Here is a 23197-nt window from a genome sequence, read left to right on the forward strand (position 1 = left end):
AGTGGCCAAGGCACGCACTCCGTAATGAGTGGCCAAATGTTCATTGACTTATTGACTTATAAGACGCAAACTTTCATGCTTTATGTTCTATTGAATTGTGTTTTTTATGATGAGCGTGTAGTTTATTTTTTTTATTTTAACAGAGGAGCTTCTTTTAGTTGGCTCATATACCTTTGTTGAATCAAAAAGTGTATACGTGAACAAAATCTGTTAAAATTGAAATACGGAGACTTTTAGCGCTTCCGTAGTTGCTCACTCTGAAGTAAAAAAAAATAAAAATAGTTTCCTTTTGCTGATTAACTTCAAACGTTTAGAACTGTTCAAATGGAGAGGCCTGAAAGCATTTAAAGCCAGCATCCAATCAGAACGCTCGCTTGTTGGCAGCTCAAGGGGGTTCCATTTGCAAGCTGTCTGGGGAATTTCAAAAGCTGGGAGCCAAAATGTAAAAGTTATGGAAATGCGTGGAAAGCGCTTGTGTGATCTTATTGACGCCCCCTCATTTTTTAAAAATTATAATTGCCTATTTAAATACTTGACACCATAAATATTACAACCTATTATCCTCAAAGATTAAGATTTAATTTCCCCTCAAAATACACCAGCCCCTTAAAAAAAAACAAAAAACTTTTTCGTTTTAATTTTCATTGTCTTGATTTTTGGCTCGCAACGCAAGACAAGCAACTGATGGAGTGGCAGCTCGTAACCTGAAACGCGTGCAAGTCGATGTAGCACTTTATTAAGCGGGTGCTGGTCGTCAACTTCACTTCATCCATCCACTTGCTGTGACCTTGGAAGCAAAGTGGCCGCCCACGGGGATGACGCTGTCATCATCATCATCATCCAATCTGGACCACACGCACACACACGTACACACACGCACATTGCTGCAGAGGAGGCGTGACGTGACCGGAGTTGGACGCAGTGGCGGCGTGCGGCGACCAGATGGCCCTTCCAGCTCCCGCGGAGGAATACGTCATCATCATCACTTTATTAGGTACACGGCTAACACAAAACGAGCTTTTGACATTATTAACCCTGTCATGGATGTATTCGTTGGACAATATATTGATTGGAATGTGTGCATAACAATAAAATGGGTGCAGCCCCCCCCCCTTGCTTTTCAAAGTCATCAAAATGAGTATTGACAATATAAATTGTTTTACTTTCTTTCTTCAGATAAAACAACAAAAGCTGTTCATGTGATGACATGAATTTTTATTTTTGGCCCTTGCTTCTCAACTACTGTTACCGACATGAAAATTTTTTTTTAATAAGGTAAAACATGGCATTAACAAAATCTTTGTAAAGGCACCATTTTTTAATCCAACTCCTGCTTTTTGATGCTATTGGAATGCAAAGTGGTCTGCTTGATAGTTCTGAGGCTCAGGGTTTGGATTTGGTTTGCCCTCCAAGTGTGGCGTTTCAAATGTTCTTCCTGTGCTTCTGTGGATTTTGCACAAGTTTTAAAACATGCACGTTAGGTTAAAAAAATAAATAAAATGCTTCTCTAACGGAGAAATAGAAAATGGATCGATTATGTTGACATACATAATACATTTATGTTCAAATGAGCTCTATTGAAACAATTTTTGTACTTTTCAATTGACAAACATTTTATGTTAACGAAAGATGCAAAACTGCTCTGCTTATACTGTACCGTGAATGTTCAATTACGATTAAGAATGTCACAAGGTTCGAAAATGGCAACATTTGTAATTTCTTAAAAATGGAAAAACCTCCCTCCTAACAGATGACGTAAAGACATACAAAAGTCACAGTTACACACGTCAACTATTATTGACACAACATGAACAATGTGCTTAGTAGATAATGAAAGTGTAAAAAATAAATGACAGTATTCACAGTTCCTTCTACAAACAATATTAATTCAAAAACTACAAATTCTACCTCGAATGTGTGCTAGAAATACTTTAAGGAAGTATCGTCCTTTTTTTTCCTCCCCACCAATTACATCGCTGGCGTCAAAGCACTACTTTTCAGGAAACAAAACGGCATAATTGCGGATTCATTAACATTGCACGGTCAAACGTCACGTAGGGACTGACCAATAGCAGAGAGCTGTGTTGTGCTCATGGCAGTCGTTTCATTTGCGTTTAGTAGATCCAAATTGGATTTTTCGAGGAAACATATTAGCATAGACTATATATAAATAATGTCCTCAAAGAGTCTCTTAACTTTTTTTTTTTTTTTTTTTTTCGCACTCGTGAAAAATTGTTGCCGTCCAGTCAAAACCATTTCATCAATTTCAAGTTGACCCTAGATGGCTTAAGAGTTTGATTGTTTTGGAGTTTGATCTTCAAGGTCCCACTTTTTGTATTAGAAATTAGACACACACACAAAGGAATAATTGGCTTGATTCCACTGTACAAGTTTCTGGTAAACAATTATATCAAACATCATTTGTATGAGAGTCCACGTACAATTTCACCTGTGAAGTTCATAATGGCTCCCAAGAATGATTAAAACACCCAGACCGAAGTGCGGTGCAAAACTTCTGAAACTCCTGAAAACGTTTCCACAACGGATGTAAAACAAGTGGTGGTCCCATCACGCCGGTGGCGTGACGTGCTTCGTGTTCAGTAGAGTGCGTCGCAGTGCGCCAGCGGAATGACGTAGACGGAAATGTCGTCCCCGGAGCCCAGCCTGTCCCCGGAGATCCTCCAGCCTCCGTCCTTGAGCACGCCGCGAGCATGCATGACCAAGTCCTGGGCAGCCATCGTGTACCTGACGGGACGCAAACATAAACGCAGTCAAACAGCAGCAACACTTCAGGTCTTAAAATAAATCAGAATTGGCAATATGCTTACATTTACTTAAGTCACTTTTTGCTATTAGTTGTAGTTTAATCCCATCGTGTACATGTTAATATGCGAACGTGTTTCAATTCTGGCTTTCAAGTTTTTAGCTTAATTAGGTTAACATGCTAACTTGTTAAAGCTAGTCTGTTAAACAATAACAGGCTAGCTTTAGCAAGTTATGCTATTGTGTTTCAATTCTGCCTTTTAAGTTGTTAGCTTAATTAGGTTAACATGCTCATGTGGTGATGAGAACATAATTCACCCACGGAACGTTGGGACGAAGGAGGAGTTGGATGGGATGGAAGGATAAAAGGATGAAAGGATAAAAGAACAAAATGTTGGTCGGTCTGTGAGCCTCGCGCAGAGTTGTTGCTGTTAAACGCTGAGAAGCTGATGTCAATAAATCGCCGGTCTTTGGCTCCGGACTTCAACACTCTGCCTCCGACTCCCGTCACTACTCGCTACACTCACTTGTTTAAGCTAGCTTGTTAATAACAGGATAGCTTCAGCAAGTTAGCATATGCTAACGTATTTCAATTCTGGCTTTTCAAGTTGTTAGCTTAATTAGGTTAACATGCCAACTTGCTATCCTGTTATTGTTGTTTAACAGTGTAGCGTTAACAAGTTAGCATGTTGTTAACCTAATTAAGCTAACGACTTTAACGGCAGAATTGAAACACGTTAGCATATTAGCGTGTACACAAACTTCAGAGGAACTTCATGTTTAGAAAAAGTAGGCTGGATTGTGATGGAACGTCCCAACTGGCCTGTGTTGGTCGTCGGGGTCGCAGTTGGCCAGGAAGCAGGTGACGGCCTCCGCCACTTCCTGGTTGGAGAGGACGTCCCACAGGCCGTCGGTTCCCACGACCAGGACGTCGTCTGCGTCGTGTTCGTACTGCGCCAACGGGTAAACTTTAACCTGACGACCACGAATATTACTTTGTACGAGAAGTCCCGAAAATGAAGACTCGAGTGCAAGTAGTTGTCACAGTTCTGACATTTTAGGTCAGAGTGGAAATGAGTGGGAATGTTTTGTGTACCTCCGGACAGCAAGAGAGGAACGGCTTGATGTAGATGTTGGAGTCGTGCACTTTCAGATTGTGGTCGCCAAGACCTCTGGTGACGCCGATGGTCGCTAGCACCCGAGCCTGCAAAGACAAGTAAAAAAAATAAAAAAATTAAAAAAATTGTCAAACAAGGGGAAAGTTGAATTTCAAGGCTGATTGAATATCCAGCGACTTTAACGTCAATGTTTTCGCACGCTTCCAAATGCTGTTTCGGCCTTCATGTGGATGGATGAGCAGCATTTAGGCAAGCTCGCCGTCAGCACCTTCTGCCTCGGGGTGCGCCGCTTAACGACCCCCCCACCCTACTACTACATGTGCTCAGCAGCTCATTTTTAAATTGCTGAATCGGTTCCGTTAAAGGCCCGTTGAGAGAGAGAGAAAAAAAAAAAAAAAACGCCTGCTGCTAATTGAATCTGCTCAAGTGTGACAACAACACATGATAGTACTGATCCTGGATCAGTACTCTTGAAGACTTTGTAACTTCCACCAAAAAAATAAATACATACTTGGGCTGGTGTGGTTGCTTTAGAGCGCCTTGTTGTTGGCCTTGAGTGTTTGAGATGACAGAACAGGGAGGCATTTATTTATGTATTTATTTATTTATTTTTTAAGTCAGACGTGACAGTCAATGTGTCGACTGGGGCTCGAGCTGGCGTGGCCGCTTTTAGAGTGCCTCGTTGTGGCAGCAAGGAAAATAATTTTGGTGTATTCTATCCCACGTACCTTCTTCCCTTCCCCGTAGATGAGAGGAAACTTCAAGTCATCATCCTCGATGGTTTTATAAGCCCTGTAAATAGCAGACGGGACACTTTCAATCGACTCGCCTGTTGAATGAAATTTGACACATTATGCTCAATTTCTGTCCATTTTTTTTTTTTTTTTTTAATTGGTATCGCACAACCATATACCTTCTTTAGTGTATTAACTTGTTTGAGAAGCTTCCATACCCCTGAGAAGACTTTTGTTTATAAAAAGATTATGTAGACTCAACATTTAATTGATGATAAGATGCACAAAATATTCCACGCTGCGCCCAAATGATGAATAATTGAGCGTATTGAGAGCGGCTGCAGCACGAGGAAAAAAAAAACAAAAAAAAAAACACTGCAGGGATACACGGGAGTGCCGAATGTATGAATACGATGTCCAACCTTTTCTTGCCTAGCAACCTGCCGTGTTTTTTTTTTTTTTTTGTTTTTCCCCCATTTTCATTCAGAGCAGCAAGCAAGGTTACTACACTTTTCGGAAGGCGATGAGAGTTTTCTGAATCAGATTATTCATGATTGCGAGCCTGAAAGTATCACATTGAGTATTTCAGCGCCCGATTATTAGAAAGGACGTGGATGGTTTTAACAGACGTGCTCGTTGCTCGTAGACCATATGTCTCCTTCACCCGAGGCCAATGAAATATCGCTGCACTCAGCACTTTATTACATTTTTTTCTTCCCCCCCCTCCCCATGCAGAAGAGAGATGTGATCATTGTGATCGGCGCACAGCTGAAGTGGTTGAATAAACAGTTTGGGGGGTGGGGGAAGACATCTGACGGGGGTCGTTTGAGGCACTAATTAAATCCGTATCCGTTCAAAGAAAGCTAATTCAAGACATTTGACTCCACGCGATAAAAGTTTACAGCATGAAGAAGGTTCTCTGTCATTAATTCCAAGAAATCCCCCAGACAGACGCTGGCAGTTTTACGGGCCCCGTCAGAGCAGCGATAACAGCGTGAAAGTGACTTCCATCCGCTCGAATCCGGTTCGGATACCTTCTCTTCATTTTGGGGAAATGGCAAGCACAATAGAAGACATTGAGGATGGTCACATTTGCAGAAGAGTCAAGAAGAGGGTATGGATACCATCCACACCACAGGAAGTGATGGGAAAATGAAGCTTCATGAAGCACTTGCAATATTTTTTGACTCCTCTAGGTGGCATTCTTCTATTGCACTCGCCTTATCTTTAACCCAAGAGTACAATCTAGAGGAGTATAAAGCTCAAGGCTAGTGCAATGGCAAGTTACTAAATAGAGTGCCACCTACAGGAGTCAAGAATATTGCACGTGCTTCATGAAGCTTCATTTTCCCATCACTGGTAAAGAATGACTATTTGGAGAGATTTGTCTTACAATTATTCACACAAAAATATGTGAACTCCACATTTTGCAGATCAATAAATAGAATATATATTCACACATTCTTCTTCACAGAAGAGTGCAAACACTTTCTTCAAATTGTACAGCGAGTCGTCAAATACATCTAGGGAAAAAAAAACCGGTACTTCCTGTTGGTCAAACAATGACTGGTCCGATAAAACTCACCATCCTGACATGGTGAAGTCGCGGTACAGCATCCTCTTCCCAACCTCCTTCCTCTGCACTCTCCTCGGGAACTCCAGATGTGTAAACTCATTTCCTAGTAAGTGGGGCTGCATGTAGGCCTTTGGTGCGAAAAAAAAAGAAAAAAGTCATAGTCTAATAATAATGTGGTGCGGAGAGACAAAGTGGCGCGTCAAGCGATGAGAGGTCAGCGGTGCGAATATGTGACAGCTGTGCTACACAGGAGATAAGGAGGTGTGCTTCCTACCAGGAACTGCAGGCGCTGCCTCTCCGACTCCGGTGTGAACTCTCTCGACATTGGGATGACCTCGCCTCCCCTGATGATGACAGCTCTGAGGGGGGAAAGCGCACACATGACAGCTTGAGCTCATTCTAGCCAGGACCGGAAGGCACATTCGAGTATCTTATCAGAAAGAAATATTTTAACAAGTCACATATGTGCTAACGGTCATAAAAGATGAGCTTCAAATGGAAATCATGTCCCAAGTTGACGTGGCAAGTTGAGTCTGGTCTTTTAGTTAAGACTCTAACTAGCGGCTCAACCTGTGGCTACATGATAGCACCAGCTAAGCCAGTGTTAAATATGTGCACGTTAAACATCAACCTTGTGTTTTTATGGGAGGGGGGGAATAAACATTTGAACATATCTACATTGGGAGTGCATCATCTTGTCTCACCTGCTGTCGCCTGCGTTGCCCACGTAGAGCTTCCCGAGCATGTAGAGCACCACCAGAGCAGTGCAACCTCCGGACGTGTTGTAGACGGCACGCTCTTTTTCGATTTGGACGTCCTAAAATAAATAAATAAATATTGAAACGTGGGTTATAAACGTTATTGAGCGTTTTTGATAACGTTTTGGTCATAAACATGTGTTACCCAACCTTAGCTAACTTACTATGCTAGGCGGCTTCATGCTAGCATGTCTAAGTTAGACATGCTAGCATGAAGCCGCCGAGACAGCCTAAAAGGTTGAAGACTAACAGAATGTAATGAAACCACTCAATGAAGTAAAACAACACTCAAAGTTTTTAAAGACAATAATCGCGGTTTTCTAACTAACTAAACACCGTCGTTGTCAGTGTTGCCAGCTGGCTCTTTACTACTTGTTCCATGGTAGCAGCATGCTATGTGGCTAACTGCTAACGCTAACTGGCTATCGATCATGCTATCAAAATAGCACATTGGTAGAAGTCCAGCCAGTACCCCTAAAAAAACACTGATGCCATAATAAGTGATAATTATAGCAACATAATGAATCCATTCACCACGCAGCAACAAAATTGAATCAAACCACGCTGGCTATTACTGCCAGTTAATTAGCCTACATTCATTTGGTGCTTTAAAAAAATGGCTACGTGTTCAGTGATTAGAATAATAATGATGTCAGTGAATTAATTAAAATATCTAAGCGTGCTTGTTGGTTCACAATTTGTGGGCTTTTTCTGCACCCAGTTCATTAGATACCCCAGCACTCATCTTAATGCAGTGATTCCCAACCACTATGCCATCAGAATTATTCAGTTTCCTATGTCAGGAAATTTACAACAATCACTAGATTATAATACTCTTTGTTCATCCATCTATAGTGAGAGCTCATTTGTTAAAGAATCGAGACAATGCCGTCATTATTTCAGGAATTTTACATTGTGTGCTGTGCTTTGGCTCAATCAATCAATCAATCAATGTTGGAAACCACTGACACAATGTATCAAAATTCTGCTTCTACAGTCAAAAGACAATCAAACGTGGACTTTTCTTTCTGGAAGGAGTCAAGATGATGGATGCTGGTCCACGTCCCGTGTGTTCTTGATGCCGGGGGAGGATGTGTAAATGTGTCCTTCGCCCTGGATGAATTATGAATCTCATAGCCCGCCATACATATTTATCCTGGCTGCATGAGCCACATCCCGCAGGCTAAGTCTTTAATAATGGAAACATCTGCATAAACATCCACACCTCCTTCCTCTCCATCTCCACCAGCTGTAGAAAAAAATCATACACCTCACACAGACATGCAGTCAGTCACACAATATTAAAATTGTGTCGCTGTAGTGAGTGGGACAATGTTGATCAATGCGGCAATAATACAACCTATCAAAAATTCATTAATCGTTGACAAGCTGCTATTAAGTCATTTAAAATGTCAAGTAGCTTCTTTGTCTTGAGGAAAGGGGGGGGGGGGGGGGGGATTGGGGTGTAATAAAATGGAAAATAAACGTCAGAAATTCTTACATGTTGACATTTAATCTTTCTTTTAACACCTGTAGTTGCTAGGCAATTATTAATGGTAAAAGATACATTTATTCATTCGAATGCCTTGAATATTCAGTTTGGTGACAAATAGTTACATGCTGCCACCTACAGCTCAACAAGAGGTAATACAACAAGATGACCACACATTATTACAGTTTACTACTGTACAATATCTAAGTTTTGTATTTATTACTGTAGTATCATGCCATGGCACAAAACAATTTATTAAATTTAAAAACTTATATAATCAAAATGTTTTACTGATCAATTTAGCTTCACTCAACTGTACACAAAAATTGTTTTTCCATCCACCATCTGAAATATTTAAAATATTTCTGGGCAATTTGCTTATTATTTATATCATCGTAGTTCATTATCATCAGTATTCATTACAGTATGGAGCAATGGTTGTTTTTAAATATAAAACATACAGTTGAGTTTATTTTAAATAGGATTTTGCCATTTATATACAAGCAAGAACGTGTTGGGAAACCCCCAAATCCTGAAAAATCCTAAACATTTGTCTTATCCTCTTTAATTGAAAGATGTGATGTAGCAGTTTTTCCAAAAATATGAATACAGTAATATAAAAATATATAATCGTGTGATGCATTGTTAGTGGCATGTTAAATAAAATTTAAAGCCTTTGCATCCACTTAAAAAAAAAATAAATAAATAAATTATATATATATATATATATATATATATATATATATATATATATATATTAAGGGTGTCACGATTTCGATTTTTTATCGAAATCGATCGAAATTACGTCACGATTTCGAGCATCGAAATAGAAGAGAGGACACACGAACAACGGGAAACACGACAAACATGACGGGACATTTACGCAGGCATCACAAAGATTTAGATTTATCAAATTCAACTAGAAGTGGGAAAACAACGGTCCAACCAACTATTTCATCCTCATTTACAGTGAAACTTCCACACACTTCAGCTCGCGCGAAACGCCAGATCCATAGGTCTATTTATAGCAGCAGACCTGCAGCCTTGGAAAACGCTGGATTCAAACATTTAATTAGTGTACTTGAACCACGCTACAGTATGCCCAGCAACTGTAAATGTTGGGATATAGTTTGTTCAGGCTGTATTTGTTCCATGACTTTGGATACAATATATTTTTTGTTGTTGTTGCACATTGCACATTATTTTAAGAGGAACGCACAGCACACTGTTGTAACCAAAAACAGTCAATAGATGGCAGGCACCCACTGTGACTTTTTGTTTTTGTTTTTTTATTTTTTATTTTACACTTCAGTAAGAACAAGACGGTTAACTTTATATTGTAAATAAATTCTTTGAATTTGATCATTCCTGCCTAATGTCAATTATCATATATTACATAAATTTACACAAAAATAATATGGAAATTGCATCACCTATATGTAGCCGATCTTTTGAAATAAGATTTACTGTACAATGAATAGAACCAATGATCATAGACTAGCCTTAGCCTACAGAAGCATATGCCTCTGTGTTATAAAGTGGGGGAGCGGAAAAAAAAAAAAATCGAAAAAAAAATCGAATCGTGACCCCAAAATCGAAATTTAAATCGAATCGTGGAGTTGGCGAATCGTGACACCCCTAATATATATATATATATATATATATATATATATATATATTAAATGTAACCCTCGGTCAAACTATTAATCTAGGCAGTTCTTTTTTTCTCTCTCTTTTTTTTTATGAGGGGCATCAAATTGCAGTTTTTCTGTCAGATGAGAGGTGACTGAACAGCAGTGATTCTCATGCCACGGTACTAGCGGATTAAGGGCTCCTTCTAGTGGTATGTAAAAGAATCACATCCTAAGTACTACAATCCAGTTGTATTTAACTTTTCATATTTAAAAAATATTTCGATTAGGTACGGTACTTTTTAAAAAATATTTCATGTGCAATACATTCTAATTAAATTATTATTTAACTCAGCAATACACTATTGTATTTTAATTAATAATCATAATAGTGGCACGGAGAGAGCAAAGTATTTATTTATTTATTTTAAGATGGTGTAAAAAAAAAAAAAGTTTGTAGGAAAAAAAAAAACATTTAAAAAGTTTGACAACCACTGCAGTAAGCGTGAGACGAGCCGTAAGCAACAAACCCGACAGTAAGCAGCAAAATGAATTTGTACCATATCTTTGAAGGCGTTCTCGATGGCGCCGACGACCAGGCTCTCGTGCGACACTTTCTTCTCCGCGAAGAAGCGCGCGGGCGGGGCGCTCGGCGACCCGGGGGCGCCGGCAGCCCCCCGCAACGACACGGCCCTGGTGAGGGCGCGAGAGTTGGCCGCGGGGTGGAGGTGCTGGTGGTGCCAGCGGATGGGCTCCTCGCTCAGGCAGGTGGGCGGCTGCAGGTCGGGCGCGCACAGGATGTCCATCACCTCCTGGAGGTGCAGCGCGATGTGGTGATGGAGGAGGCGCGACGCCACCACCGCCGCCCCGCAGCCGGCGTGGCCGTCGAACAGGCCCCAGTAGTGGAAGGTCAGGTCATCCGAGTTGGCCTAGAATGCAAATATTATTTACAACCTTCCTTTTTTTTTGTACTATACAAGTGTAGTGCAGACATGTGTCCAGTAGGTGGCAGAAATGTACTGCTGATCACAGATCTCCTTGTGATATTTGCGCTTTAAATATTTTGTCATGTTGAGGTATGCTGGCAAATAAAAAAAAATAAAAAATGTATTCAGCCATCCTGAGATTTGTTTCAACTTCTCTATCATGAAACTACAATAAATCGTTAGAAGACCCCCTTCCAAGGCCAAACCTAACCATGTTCTATGAGTTTGACCCGCATTTTTTTTTTTTTTACTGATTTTGACTCTTCTCACACATAAGAACAACACGGGAATTTTTTTTAGGGGTTATCTCATGTTTTTATCGGTTATAGTGGACGTCAGGATAGTATGGCTGTAACGTTTTGTAAACTTACCATGTTTATATGTAACATTTTTAACACGACCATCATGCAAATGAAATTGGAATTGTGATTGGTTAGCTCGGATCCAAACATGACCCAAAAGTGCTGACATCATCCAAATTGTGCCTTTGTATTGGTTTAGACACGCAAATATGTCATGTCCACCGCAATCATCTATATGGGTCCGAAGGGGTTAATATGAGACGACTATGGCTCACGGAGCCTAGAGTTCAAAGCAAACATGGTGCATCAGCATTTAGCTGTTATGCTGCACGCAAAATGTTGCAGATAAGTGATTACAGCCCCAAGTGTAAATGCTTTTAAGGTTATGTTTGAAACAATGATTTCCCCCTACCTATGATTAAGGTCGTTTAGAGCATTTCTATAATCATTTTTCCAAAAATCATGTTCTTGCAATCTACATTCTAGTAATAGTAAACTACTTTTTAGTTCTCTCCTTGGCTTTTGTCATGAATTCATCAGGATTGTGTGGGGTTTTTTGGGTTTTTTTTTATGGCTTCAATTCTTTTTGCCTTTAAATGTTGCTTTTATACAGTATGTTGTTTTGTAACCGCACGAGTATGAAATTGGACTACTATATAAATATAGATGCTTTACAAACTTGCCTTGCGTCGTGGTTCACTTAAGTTAAACAGATAAGTGGAGCCATTTTCAACCTGGGGCGATGAACGGCGACATTGATTCCTTCAAACAGTGGAAATAAATTTATTTGTATGTTAAAAAAAAAATAATAATAATACAAATAGTTTCTTCCTGCTACAAAGTTTTGTGTAAAAATTATTATTATTATTATTGTAACAAAGCACTTGGCCGTTTTTTGTCAAAAATGATTGTTGTGTAAAATGCCATTAAAACAAAAGCGACATTTGCACTGTACAATGCATGTAAGATCGCAGTAACATTTGAATCTAAATTATTCTAAAATTGTGCTACGGTTATCACTCGTGAGCACGCTGGCCCCCTTCCATCGTATGGAAAGAATCTCTGAATTAAAAAAAGTCAAACTGCATATTGGTACATTGGCTCAACCATTTTTTAAGTAAATTTGCAAAGCGCACTTCAGTTGCATTTAACTTAAAAGGAAATATAGTTGAATATAAACTCTTGTTTTATAATTTGTTTTGGTACAATTTTTTTATTTAACATACGTGATGCATCGAACTGTATAATTTCTGAATCTCAACGTGAAAATAAGTCATAAAATGAATAGAAAATGGAATCTATGGAGTATGTTTGGTAAGAAAATAAATAAATCCATGTGTTGGTGCCTGGCGCCTTCAGAAAGCCGAAGAGGAACTAATGCAGCATGTTCGCACAACTTAAGAGCGGATTACAATTCGTCACAACACCAACAGCCAACTGCACATGCTGCCAAGCAGATTGGTGCTAACTTCATATCAACAACTTCAAGACATGTTGCTGAGAGCAATGTCAAACATTTGATTTGGAGCCTCGTGTAGAATGAGGCTAGCAAAATATTAGAACAGCTCAAAGTAGGTTATTTTTCACCATAGCTAAAGAAAAAAAAAAACATGCTTAAAACCCATTTCAACTATTACACTCCTTGGTTATTATCAGTTAGTTATCTGTTCATACTTTGTTCTTTTCTGTAGTGGAATAATTGATAATGCAATCTTTAACCCTTACATAATGATCAATTCAAATTTGACCCCTTTTGACATGAATACCAGTCTTAATATCATGACATCACTCAAAAATGTGATGACTTCTCCATAAATTACCCCCAAATTGAATGCTAAAAAATGTCTTTGTTTTCATTTTGTGTACAACTGAGGCTGTTCTAAGACAAATTTTGACCCGCGTCTGCTGCTGTCAAAAAAAAAAAAAAAGTACCAAGGACTGTCTGTGTAGTCACATTTTCATTTTCCGGGATAAAAAAATAAATAAATAAATAAATACCTGTTGGTCTTTAAAGGGTGATAGAATCTTCTTTTTTTTTGGGGGGGGGGGGAAATATTAACTCATTCAAACCCAAAACCGTATAAATAAATTTTTTCATACTTTGTCCACCCCCAAGAACGTATTTCTACATTTATTTATTTATTTATTTATTTTTTTAATGCTAGAGCATACAGAAGGCTTTGACGCAACCTCTGACCTGAAGAGGTCGCTTAAAGCAATGGTATTTATTGCAAAAAACGGCCAGCAGGTGGCAGCAGAGTATAAGAGATCAGCCAAGGACATGTTGCAATAAGCTCTTTTTGTCTTTTTGTTTTCAACAGGTTTGTGAATAATGATGAAACTTAGCTGTATTCTAATACTAATTGCTGCAAAACAGAAACAGATAGGAAAATACATTATTTCCTGATGAAAGAAGGGACTCTAATCTTTCTTCCATGTTTTTATAGCAATAGAACACAATAGTCTGTGGGCCTTCAAAATAAGTCAAAAATCAGTAAAACAGCCGGGAGCGAAGGTGGTTGCTTCAGTGAAAATGGCTGGGAGTGAATGAGCTAACAAAGAATCATTTATGTCAGACAAGCTGCTCATAAATTTTTGAAAATATTTGCCGTGCCTAATTTCATATAGAGAATTGTGATGGGCACATTCTTGGACTGGGTCACTGACATCTTGCTTGCCTCCATGAAATGAACAGTCTGTAAGGATGAAAGAAGCGTGATGGTTGGCACGTACCAGGCTCTCCCTGAGGCCCAGTCCCTCTCCATTGGGCAGCGAGGACCTCCTCCGGGCCATGGGGCCCCAGTTGGAGGTGGCGGAGCCGCCTGGCAGTCTTCGCTTGACCACCAGCACCTCACAGCAGGCCTGATCCTCGTTTAAAGTGCTCTTTCCTGCATTGATCACCCTGTGAGGACAAACGGAACATAAATAGGAAGGCAGATGTCAATTTCAGACAAAAAAAAAAAAAAAAAAAAAAAGAGCCTTGGGAAGGAACTATTTTAAATGACCCACATGTAGTGATCACATGTATTCGCCTACAGCGCCTCGAGATATGAAGGGATATCATTTAGACACACACATCTTATAACCATGTGATGTCCTTATGACTTTTGAAAGCCCCACAAACTAACCCATTTGTGTTAAAGACTGTGTCATCCTCATCCAGGGAACTTTTTTTTTTTTTTTTCGCTGTATAAGAATAAAGTCTAATTTATTGCACATTCACATGGCAGTGGCGATCTCGTGGTCAGAGATTGTGCAATGTAAATTTGCTCCTCTGAAAAAATTAAAATGAATCTGATTAGTCGATTAATCAATTGAATATTCAATAGATTAATTGATTCTAAAAATATTCAATAAGGCAGCACTACAAAACACGTTTCACTGACGTTTAGTCAAGTATGCAGAACTAGATGATACATTTGCGAACGTCACTGACTGTATAATAAACTGGTAACCAGCGGCGTGCATCCATGCGGAACAGTGCAGTCGTTTGAGTGTGCAAATTCGCCACTTGAACTTTCCAGTCCTTTCAAAATAGGAGGAGGAGGCAGGAGGGTTTCTGCGAGAGTCCTCGCCCTAAAGCAACTACAGCGTCTGACACCCACGCTGTCGTATTCGCTTACCTCCTTTCACGTTTGGGACAAAGACGTGGCCCTAATTACCCTGTCGGGGGCTTCAACAGTGACATGAGAGACTCTGAATCACAGCTGTGGCACACACACACCAAAAAAAAAAAAAAAAAAAAAAAAAAAAAAAAAAAAAAAGTCACCTTCCCTTCACCACTGTGGCGCCTTTCATTTATTTTCAATCATTGTCTGTGTGACATTGATCTTCACAGTTCACACTATTTTTTTTTTTGGCACATTGTATCTTTCATGCACAAATGGAACAGCCTACAGGAGGAAGAGGAAGAAGAAGAAGAAGCTTTTTTTTTTTTTTTAATTATGTATTAACAAATGAAGCTTACAGAAAACCAGTCAGTACCAGGGTTATTATAGTTTTGGAATTTTTCATTTTAGTTAGTTTTTATTTTGTTTAGAGTTTCGTTTTTTAAATTTAGTTAGTTTTTATTAGTTTTAGTTCTTTAATAAATGCTTAGTTTTAGTTTTGTTTAGTTTCATTATTAATTTTAGTAAAAAAAAAATAAAAAAAAGTGTAATTACTTGTGCGCAAGATTTAAAAAAATAAAATAAAAAATACCATGGAAGCGATGTCATCTGAAGGTGCTGTCACTTCTGTGTGACACACTTTCAAATTATTCATTATTACGGTTTATATAAAAAAATAAATCTACTAAAAATCACATTTCTAATCAGCCCCGAAAGCTCATGCATTAAATTAATGACCAAAGACTAAAACGAAGGATATTTTTGTTCTAATTATAGTTAGTTTTAGTTAGTTTTGTAAACATAAAATGTAGTTTCAGTTAGTTATTTAAAAAGAATTTTCGTTTTTATTTTGTTAACCAAATTATTTTTTGAATTGTAAATTTAGTTTTTTCATTAGTTTTAATTAACTAAAATAACATTGGCCAGTACTGACCAAATTCCTGAGTCCCGAGTCCCCAATCCCGCCAAAATAAAACAAACATCTTGACATGGCACACCTGTGAGGTGGGATGAATTATCTCGGCAAAGGAGAAGTGCTCACTATCACAGAATTAGACTGGTTTGTGAACAATATTTGAGAGAAATGGTGATATTGTGCATGTGGAAGAAGTTTTACATCTTTGAGTTCACCTCTTAAAAAAATGGGAGCAAAAAACAAAAGTGTTGCGTTTATATTTTTGTTGCGTATACATCGTGGATGTTTCTCATCTCTCACCTAAAGTCAACTGGGATTGGCTCTTATCTGAGATCCTAAAGAGGATAACTAAGAGCTCCAGAAAATGGATGGATATTGCTAAAGATTGTAGTAAATCTTCCAATGTGAAGCCTGTAAGAGCGCCAGAGCATGAAGGATGTCACTTTCAATCAAAGATGTCTATCTCGAAGGAGCGACACTCACTGATCCATTCAAAAAGATGGCAGTGAGCGCATCAGACAGTGCGGCCTCAGTCTAACCGAGCGCAGGGAAATCCTCCTCATGAAGCGCGAGCGCTCGCCAACGCGGGATGAACGCGCGGCGGCCTACTTGCTGACCTGCTTCAGCAGACAGGCGAGAAGCCTCCTGCGGAGTACAGTTGGAGGCTTTATGCTGAGTCATCCCGCACTTTCTGTCACCACTTTCTTCCCTTGTGATCTTCTATTACTACTCTGTCTACACAAAAAGTCAGCCTTGTGTTTGAAACATCTGGAGCATTTTTGTCGACTTCATAAAATGTCCTTCTTCTCACTTGATTGATGAGCAAGAAAGAAATTGTGATTCTGCCAACTGATGGTGTTTGCTGTCCTCGCATGTAGTAGAGATGAACTAATAACTACTCTGCCAGATGGTCAGCTTGGCACACGTTTTCTCATCATTATTATTTACTTGCTGGTCGACGTGTGACTTGTTAAAAATTTCCAAACGATCTTTGCTTGGCGTGACTTTTAAAAAAAAAAAAAAGAAATCAGAATAATTCTTTTGCAAAAGGAGAAAGAGGTCCTACGGCATCAGCCACAAACACTCCCTCTGACCGAAATGGACCGGTTCTCGTCTCATTTTATTCCCTCAAACCGAATATCTTTGACAAGCTTTACAAGTTTTACACACTTTCACAAAAGAATTCCTAAATATGGGCAAATTGAGCCAGCTCCCCAAGTTTGACAAGTTTTCTCAAAGGAATTACACACGGGGGCAATTGACCCTTTCCTCCCCTCCTGGGGAAATTCCAAAAACATGTTACCTTAAATGGCATTCCTCCATATTTATAAACAAACATTCTAATACCGTATTACTACACTACGTTGAATAAGTATAGACTTGCCATTTTCAAAGTATGCGGTGAGATGGGTGGAGCTTCAACGGTGAATGGCTGAATCCGAACCTCGGCGACTACATGCCACAAACACTCAAAGTGCGCATGCGCAGCTAGAGACAAGAACGCACGACGTCGTTACGGCAAATTGATTGACGGGATCGAGAACTAATCGCTCATTTCATGCACAGTTAATTCCCGTATAGGTTTTTTCCGTCGCTAATTTCATCCCTTGTTGACGTTCCTCCTCCTTTTGAAACAAGTGTCGCCAAGAAAAAAAAAAAAAGCCAAAGAATAAGCATATCAGATGGAATTCATCCTTTGAAATAATGACAGATGGAATTCATCCTTTGAAATAATGATTGACCTCTTGCGTGATGCCAAGGATGACAGATTTTAGAAGCGTTTTTCCTAAAATGCGGGTGGAACTTGAATTTCAATTAATAAATATTTTAACAAATGTAAATTAATTGATGAACGACTATTGTTAATTGTTGGGCTCCATTAATGGACACTGGTTTTCACTCTGGACTCTGAAGCCAGCAACAAGATCCTTAATGGACTTCATGCATCACATCACATGTTAAGCCCTCAGGTTTTTTGTGCTGCCAATGAGCTTTCACAAGCGCAAAGCGTGTTGGTCTGCCAAATCCCCAACATGGCTCAGTAGTGGCTGATTGCTTATGTCCCATATGAGCCTCAACCAAATAAAATGTTGAATCCTCACATGGAGTCAGTTTGAGTCTATATACCGAACACTGGGGGGTGGATTTGTTGGGGGGCAGGGAGATGCTACCGAGCTAAAAATGATAGCACACAAGTAGGTAAGGCAAATTAATGTTCGTTTCCAGTTTGGGATTACAAATTATTCACAGTAGATTAGCCCAGAGGAAGTGCCACATCCTGTCTGCACTTACGCGAGAAGTCAAGAAGCTCTTTAAGAAATGTTGGTAGCTCGTCATCATGAGAATCAATTTAGGAGTATAACGAGCAAGCAGCTGCTATCACTCCAAACCAACATTGAGAGAAGCAGCATTGTTTGGAAAACAAAAGCTCGGCCCGCCAGGGCTATAGAGAACTGGGGAAAACATGATAAAATGTCATCATTTTACAAAAAAATAAAGAATAAAATGGTCATACTCTTGGAAAAACACTTACTCGCTTAATCCGTTCCATGGCAATGCTTGTAACTCAAAACACTCTCACATCACAAAACACATTTTCCGGATAAATGGAAATGCCAATTTGAACATGCCCTAACCCAGCCCAAAATAGAACAAACAAACATGTTTTTTTTAAGATGTTCTTGGTGAAACCATCTCCTGTTGTATCACTAATAACTTAAAAAGCAGACAGAAAAAGGTAGAAACAAACTTTTTCCCTGATGAACCGAGAATCTCATCTTTTTTGGCTCTTAACTCATTTGCTCCCAAGAACGTATTTATACGTTTTTATGTTTTTGTTTTTTTATGCTAGAGCATACAGAAGGCTTTGATGCAGCCTCTGAAATGAAGAGAACGGTAATGGCAATTGCAGTTATAACAAAAACGGTGAGCAGGTGGCAGCAGAGTATAAGAGAGCCACCAGGGCCATGTTGCAACGAAGTTGTTTACCCCACAGTTTTATAAGAGATGTGTGAATAATGATGAAACTTAGCTGTATTAAAATGCTAATTGGAAACAGATAGAAATATACTTTTTTTTCCTGATGAGAGAAAAGACTCTAATCTTTCTTTTGGCAGGTTCCATGTTTTATAGTAATAGAACACAATATTCTGTGGGCCTTCCAAAATCAGTCAAAATGGCTGGGAGTGAAAAGAATTGGCAATATTGGGTTCTCTGTTTCAAAAACAGCTGGTAGTACATAACAACTTGTAACACTGCGACACTAACGCAATTCATTATCCCATCTATAGATCACAAGCTCACAAGTCAAGCAAAAACACAACAAACAGCAGAGACACTGCTTGTATCTTGAATCACTTGTAGGTTGGGTCACTCGTAAGTCAAGGTATACCAGAATAAAAGTAGCATGCCTGCATTGAGGCATATTTTAGTAAAGTTTACAAGCAATTAGATTAGTGGGACATTCGCTACTCAAAATTATAACTATTCAAAAAATAATAATTAAAAAAATTAATTAAATATTAACTTCTGGTAAAGTAAAACCAAAGAGCACACCATCTAGCCTCAAACTGAAACCGTAACTAGTAATAGCCACTAACTAGAAAAATGGTTAACTTTTTTTTGCACTTGAGTGTTCTTCTACCGTGAAACAAATGTCGCTTCAGGAAATAGTCCCAACCAAGACTTGATGTCAAGGGGAATTACACAAAGACGAGCTTCTCTTTTGTCAACTGATAATGTGCTGTGTCGAGTGTGGAAGGATGGCCTCAAGGACTCGTTACTGTGACCTCGGTCTTTCCCTCATTCCACAACCAGAATGGACCGGACCAGATGATGCTTTTTGGTGCTAGCTTAGGTTGTGTGAAGAGATAAGGGGAGTAAATATGACACTTCTTTCGACTGTTGCAGATAGTGCATACTGTTCTTATCTGCATGAGCGATGGTATCCAAAACAGAGGCCACATTTGTGCAATACGAAATGACACCAGGAGTGCAGCAGATGATTTTTTTTTTTGTTAAGAGCACCAGCATGAGGAGAGTTGAGTGACAAAGTAAACATTCAATGAGCAAACATTCCAAACCCGCTCCTCTGGATTTGATGGCTGGCCTCATGGACTAAATGAGGATTACATAACTTTTTAGGTCGCAGTCACTGTTGTTGACCGTATGACACAATTTGGGACAATTTGTACAACAACACTGCATAAAACTGTGATGAAGTTTGATATCAGAGTTGTGTCGAGAAAAAGAACGCACAGTTTTGACTGACGCCATTTGTGCTCTCAATCGTTGTTGATACAATTCTTGTACATGAATTCAGTTGGACATTATCTACTTGGAGGGTTATCTTATCTTAATGTTGTGGAGTTAAACAAACAAAAATAAAGTGCTGTTATATGACTTACAAACTGAAAAATAAAGATACTATAAAAACTAGAGAAGGAAATTTATGCTTTTAAAAAAAAAAAAAAAAAAAAAAAAAAAAGAGCTGAAGCCGAATAGTTTGACTTGTCAATAATTTTGGGGGCTTTTTTTTTTTTTTTTTTTTTTTTGGAAAATTTGTAAATTTGGGGAAATATTACATGGCTTTGTATACTGCATCTCCTGTATCAAACTGAACAGTTATAAGTTTGAGAACTTTGATTAAGTCGAGAAATGTGGGAGGAGGTAAAGTAATGAACGGAAACTTGGTGTCTTAATTGAACCGAACAGTTTTATGTCAATCATGGATGTAAACATGTTAAAAAAATAAAAAAAAATAAAATAAGTATTAATTCCAGAATATTGTCATGGAAAATGTGTAGTAATGAAAACTTTGATAATATGGCGGATGTGATGAATAGTGCCCAAGATGATTCCGGAATAAGATAAACATTTTCAGGTAAAAATGTGAAAGGTGAAAAATGTTTATGTTAAACATTTAATTCACTTACATGAGGTTTATTGTGTGGGGGAAAAAAGGCAGAATTGCTTTAAAACGTATTATTTGGATACTAGTTCCTTGAATTGTTTGAATTTGGACATTTGAGTCAGTTGGGAAATGTAGGAGTTGAATGCTCTTCATCATTAAACGATGGAAGGTAGCACGGAGAAAGATGGGGAGCAAACAGGTTACTCACTCCGCATAGCCGGTGGACCAGGGCAGCCGCTTGCTCTCCTTCAGGATGACGATGGGCCTCGCGGAGTGATCCGCCGAGCACTCCACCTCGTCGGGCGACAGTGCCAAGAACTCCGGTCTGCCGTACGGGAATTTGGGAGCCACCTCCGAGGCGCCGGAGGGGTCGCCGCTACCACCGCCGGTTATCACGCCCCCCATAAAGGTGGCCACTGCCGATTTCACCCGAGTGAGCATGGCGGCTCGGCAGCGTGGGTCCGCCACGGCGAGGGTCGTCGTGAGTGTGTCCGTGGACGCCCACGGAAGGGGAGAGATGTCGCAACACAGACAACACACTCACGCCGTGTTGGCTCGGCTTTCCTCCTCACCGAACCCGGAAATACATTGTACTGCGTGCACACGCACGCGCGCATTTTCAGGACATACCGCGCTCAGAGTCAGATCACGTGACCTACCGGTTGCTCGCACGCGCTTTTCTTTTAAAAGGCGGGAGGATTTGAGGGGGTCAAAGGTAAATCTCCAGTTGTGATCGACTCTTTCGGGCAAGGTGCAACGCAGTTGTTAATAATAATAATAATAATAATAATAATAATAATAATAATAATAATAATAATAATAATAATAATAATAATAATAATTGTAAAAACAAAAAAAAACGCTATGAATACAATTTCGTGGTATATATTAAAAAATATATAGGTTACTGAAGGTCAGTCCAGTTCAATTAGGAATAGCATTAGCATTTACTCATTTGATTTGTGACTCTGTTATGCAAACTTAAAATTCTGACTTTACCTCATCATTTACTGTCTCTACTCTTTACCTGCTTACAGAAGCCCAAACCGGGCTTATTTGTGTTTCACTATTTACAAATCCTTCTATTTGCGTTTTCCCCCCTGTGGAACCTATCTTCATTTATTATTCATTGAAAAACATGCCTATATTGACAATTGAGAACATCCGGGCATTTCTGATATTTGCATTTGCAATGCAATGCAACACAATGCAATTGCTTCCTTTACACGTTGAAAACAAACGGCGTATTGTATTGCTTTTACCTGTGAGTAGCATTGTTAGTCAAACGACATTTCATCACAATTTGAAATCAAAATAATGACCACAAATCAAATTTAAACCAGCCAAAGTGCAATGCTTTTCAATGAGCGAAGAGCTTCCTTTCACCGAGTTGACCGCCATTTTGACTTGTGGCGTAAACTCGGAATTATCAATTCATGAATTATTGTACTCTATAACGCCACAAGATGGTGCTGAAGCCCTGGCTAATAGGACAATTGTATTTGGTATGAAGAAAGTATTGTTCCGTCTTTACTGAGACTCAGTATGCCGGGGAAGAAGCTAATTTTAGTTTGAGTTGTAGTGTAAATGCACCAGAAATTTCTGCTATTTCTGGAGCATTAAAAAATAAAAAATAAATCAATCAAATCCATTATTTAAGTGTATGTTGAAAGATGCATTTGAAATGTTTTGAAGTGTTGTGATGATCAACTATTAGGAAGTTATAGACATTTTTAGGGGACACAGTAATTACCAAATTGTTTTCAGGTTTCTAAATTCTTATAATACATTTACACACTGCTTCTTTATCTCTGCTGCAATCCCTCTAGTTGTTTCCCAAGAAAAGTCTCACATCATGCCACCGTACAAATAGGCTATATGTCACAAAAAGAAAAGTATATACTGAAATAATAATGATTTTTTGTTGTTGTCTCAATTTACTGACAAATGTACATATTGTCACATGGTAATGAGGAAATACCAAACTGGCAGACAACAGAAGTGTGTCTAATCAATAATTCATGGCTTTGCTCGAGCTCCACTGACCTAATTACTAAAAAGCTTGCGCGTGCGTGTATTGGAATGCATCTGTTACTATGGAATTCCATTGAGATCATAGTGTTGTGTACGGGAGGCTCACGACAGCACACCAGAGATGAATATTACGGACTATAATGTGTTATTAACACAACACAAGTATACACTATTTGTATGGAAAAACACTTCTATAGACCATAAATATAAAACAAATGAAAAACCATAAGTACGGCAGTACTTGAGCAAGCCTTTTGCACCACGTGACGTCGAATTCTTCTCCATCGCTTGTCGTTCGTAACTTTGTAAACAGAACCTTCTGGATTGTGTTTTGAATTGTCATTTATATTTTTGACCAGCAGGAGTC

At 39.0% G+C, this 23197-nt stretch overlaps 1 protein-coding gene across 2 annotated transcripts; it reads right to left on the reverse strand.

Annotated features, from left to right (window-relative positions):
* Positions 1-1198: 1198 nt before the first annotated feature.
* ppm1h (protein phosphatase, Mg2+/Mn2+ dependent, 1H) lies at positions 1199-21439 on the reverse strand. Of its 2 annotated transcripts, none has more exons than XM_077517448.1 (10): positions 21005-21439; positions 14094-14262; positions 10633-11001; positions 6896-7008; positions 6466-6550; positions 6201-6319; positions 4610-4673; positions 3860-3967; positions 3587-3714; positions 1199-2745 (listed from the first exon to the last, which is right to left on the reverse strand). In XM_077517448.1, exons 1-10 carry the CDS (start codon positions 21235-21237, stop codon positions 2598-2600), a joined length of 1536 nt encoding a protein of 511 aa, XP_077373574.1. In that variant the 5' UTR covers positions 21238-21439; the 3' UTR covers positions 1199-2597. The 2 variants fall into 2 exon arrangements, with proteins under 2 accessions (XP_077373574.1, XP_077373573.1); XM_077517447.1 differs by having other exon boundaries at positions 3587-3738; positions 21005-21436.
* Positions 21440-23197: the final 1758 nt, after the last annotated feature.

This window comes from Festucalex cinctus, chromosome 3, assembly GCF_051991245.1.
Source record: "Festucalex cinctus isolate MCC-2025b chromosome 3, RoL_Fcin_1.0, whole genome shotgun sequence".
NCBI lineage: Eukaryota > Metazoa > Chordata > Actinopteri > Syngnathiformes > Syngnathidae > Festucalex > Festucalex cinctus.

What these genes read in the sequence shown, in the direction of transcription:
- ppm1h (XM_077517447.1), bottom strand. Translation starts at nt 21,237, where the DNA reads ATGCTCACTCGGGTGAAATCGGCAGTGGCCACCTTTATGGGGGGCGTG. An exon ending in GGCAGCGCCTGCAGTTCCTG is followed by an intron (nt 6,320 to 6,465) that starts GTAGGAAGCACA and finishes TTCGCACCAAAG; the next exon opens with GCCTACATGCAGCCCCACTT. An exon ending in GACCCCGACGACCAACACAG is followed by an intron (nt 2,746 to 3,586) that starts GCCAGTTGGGAC and finishes GCGTCCCGTCAG; the next exon opens with GTACACGATGGCTGCCCAGG.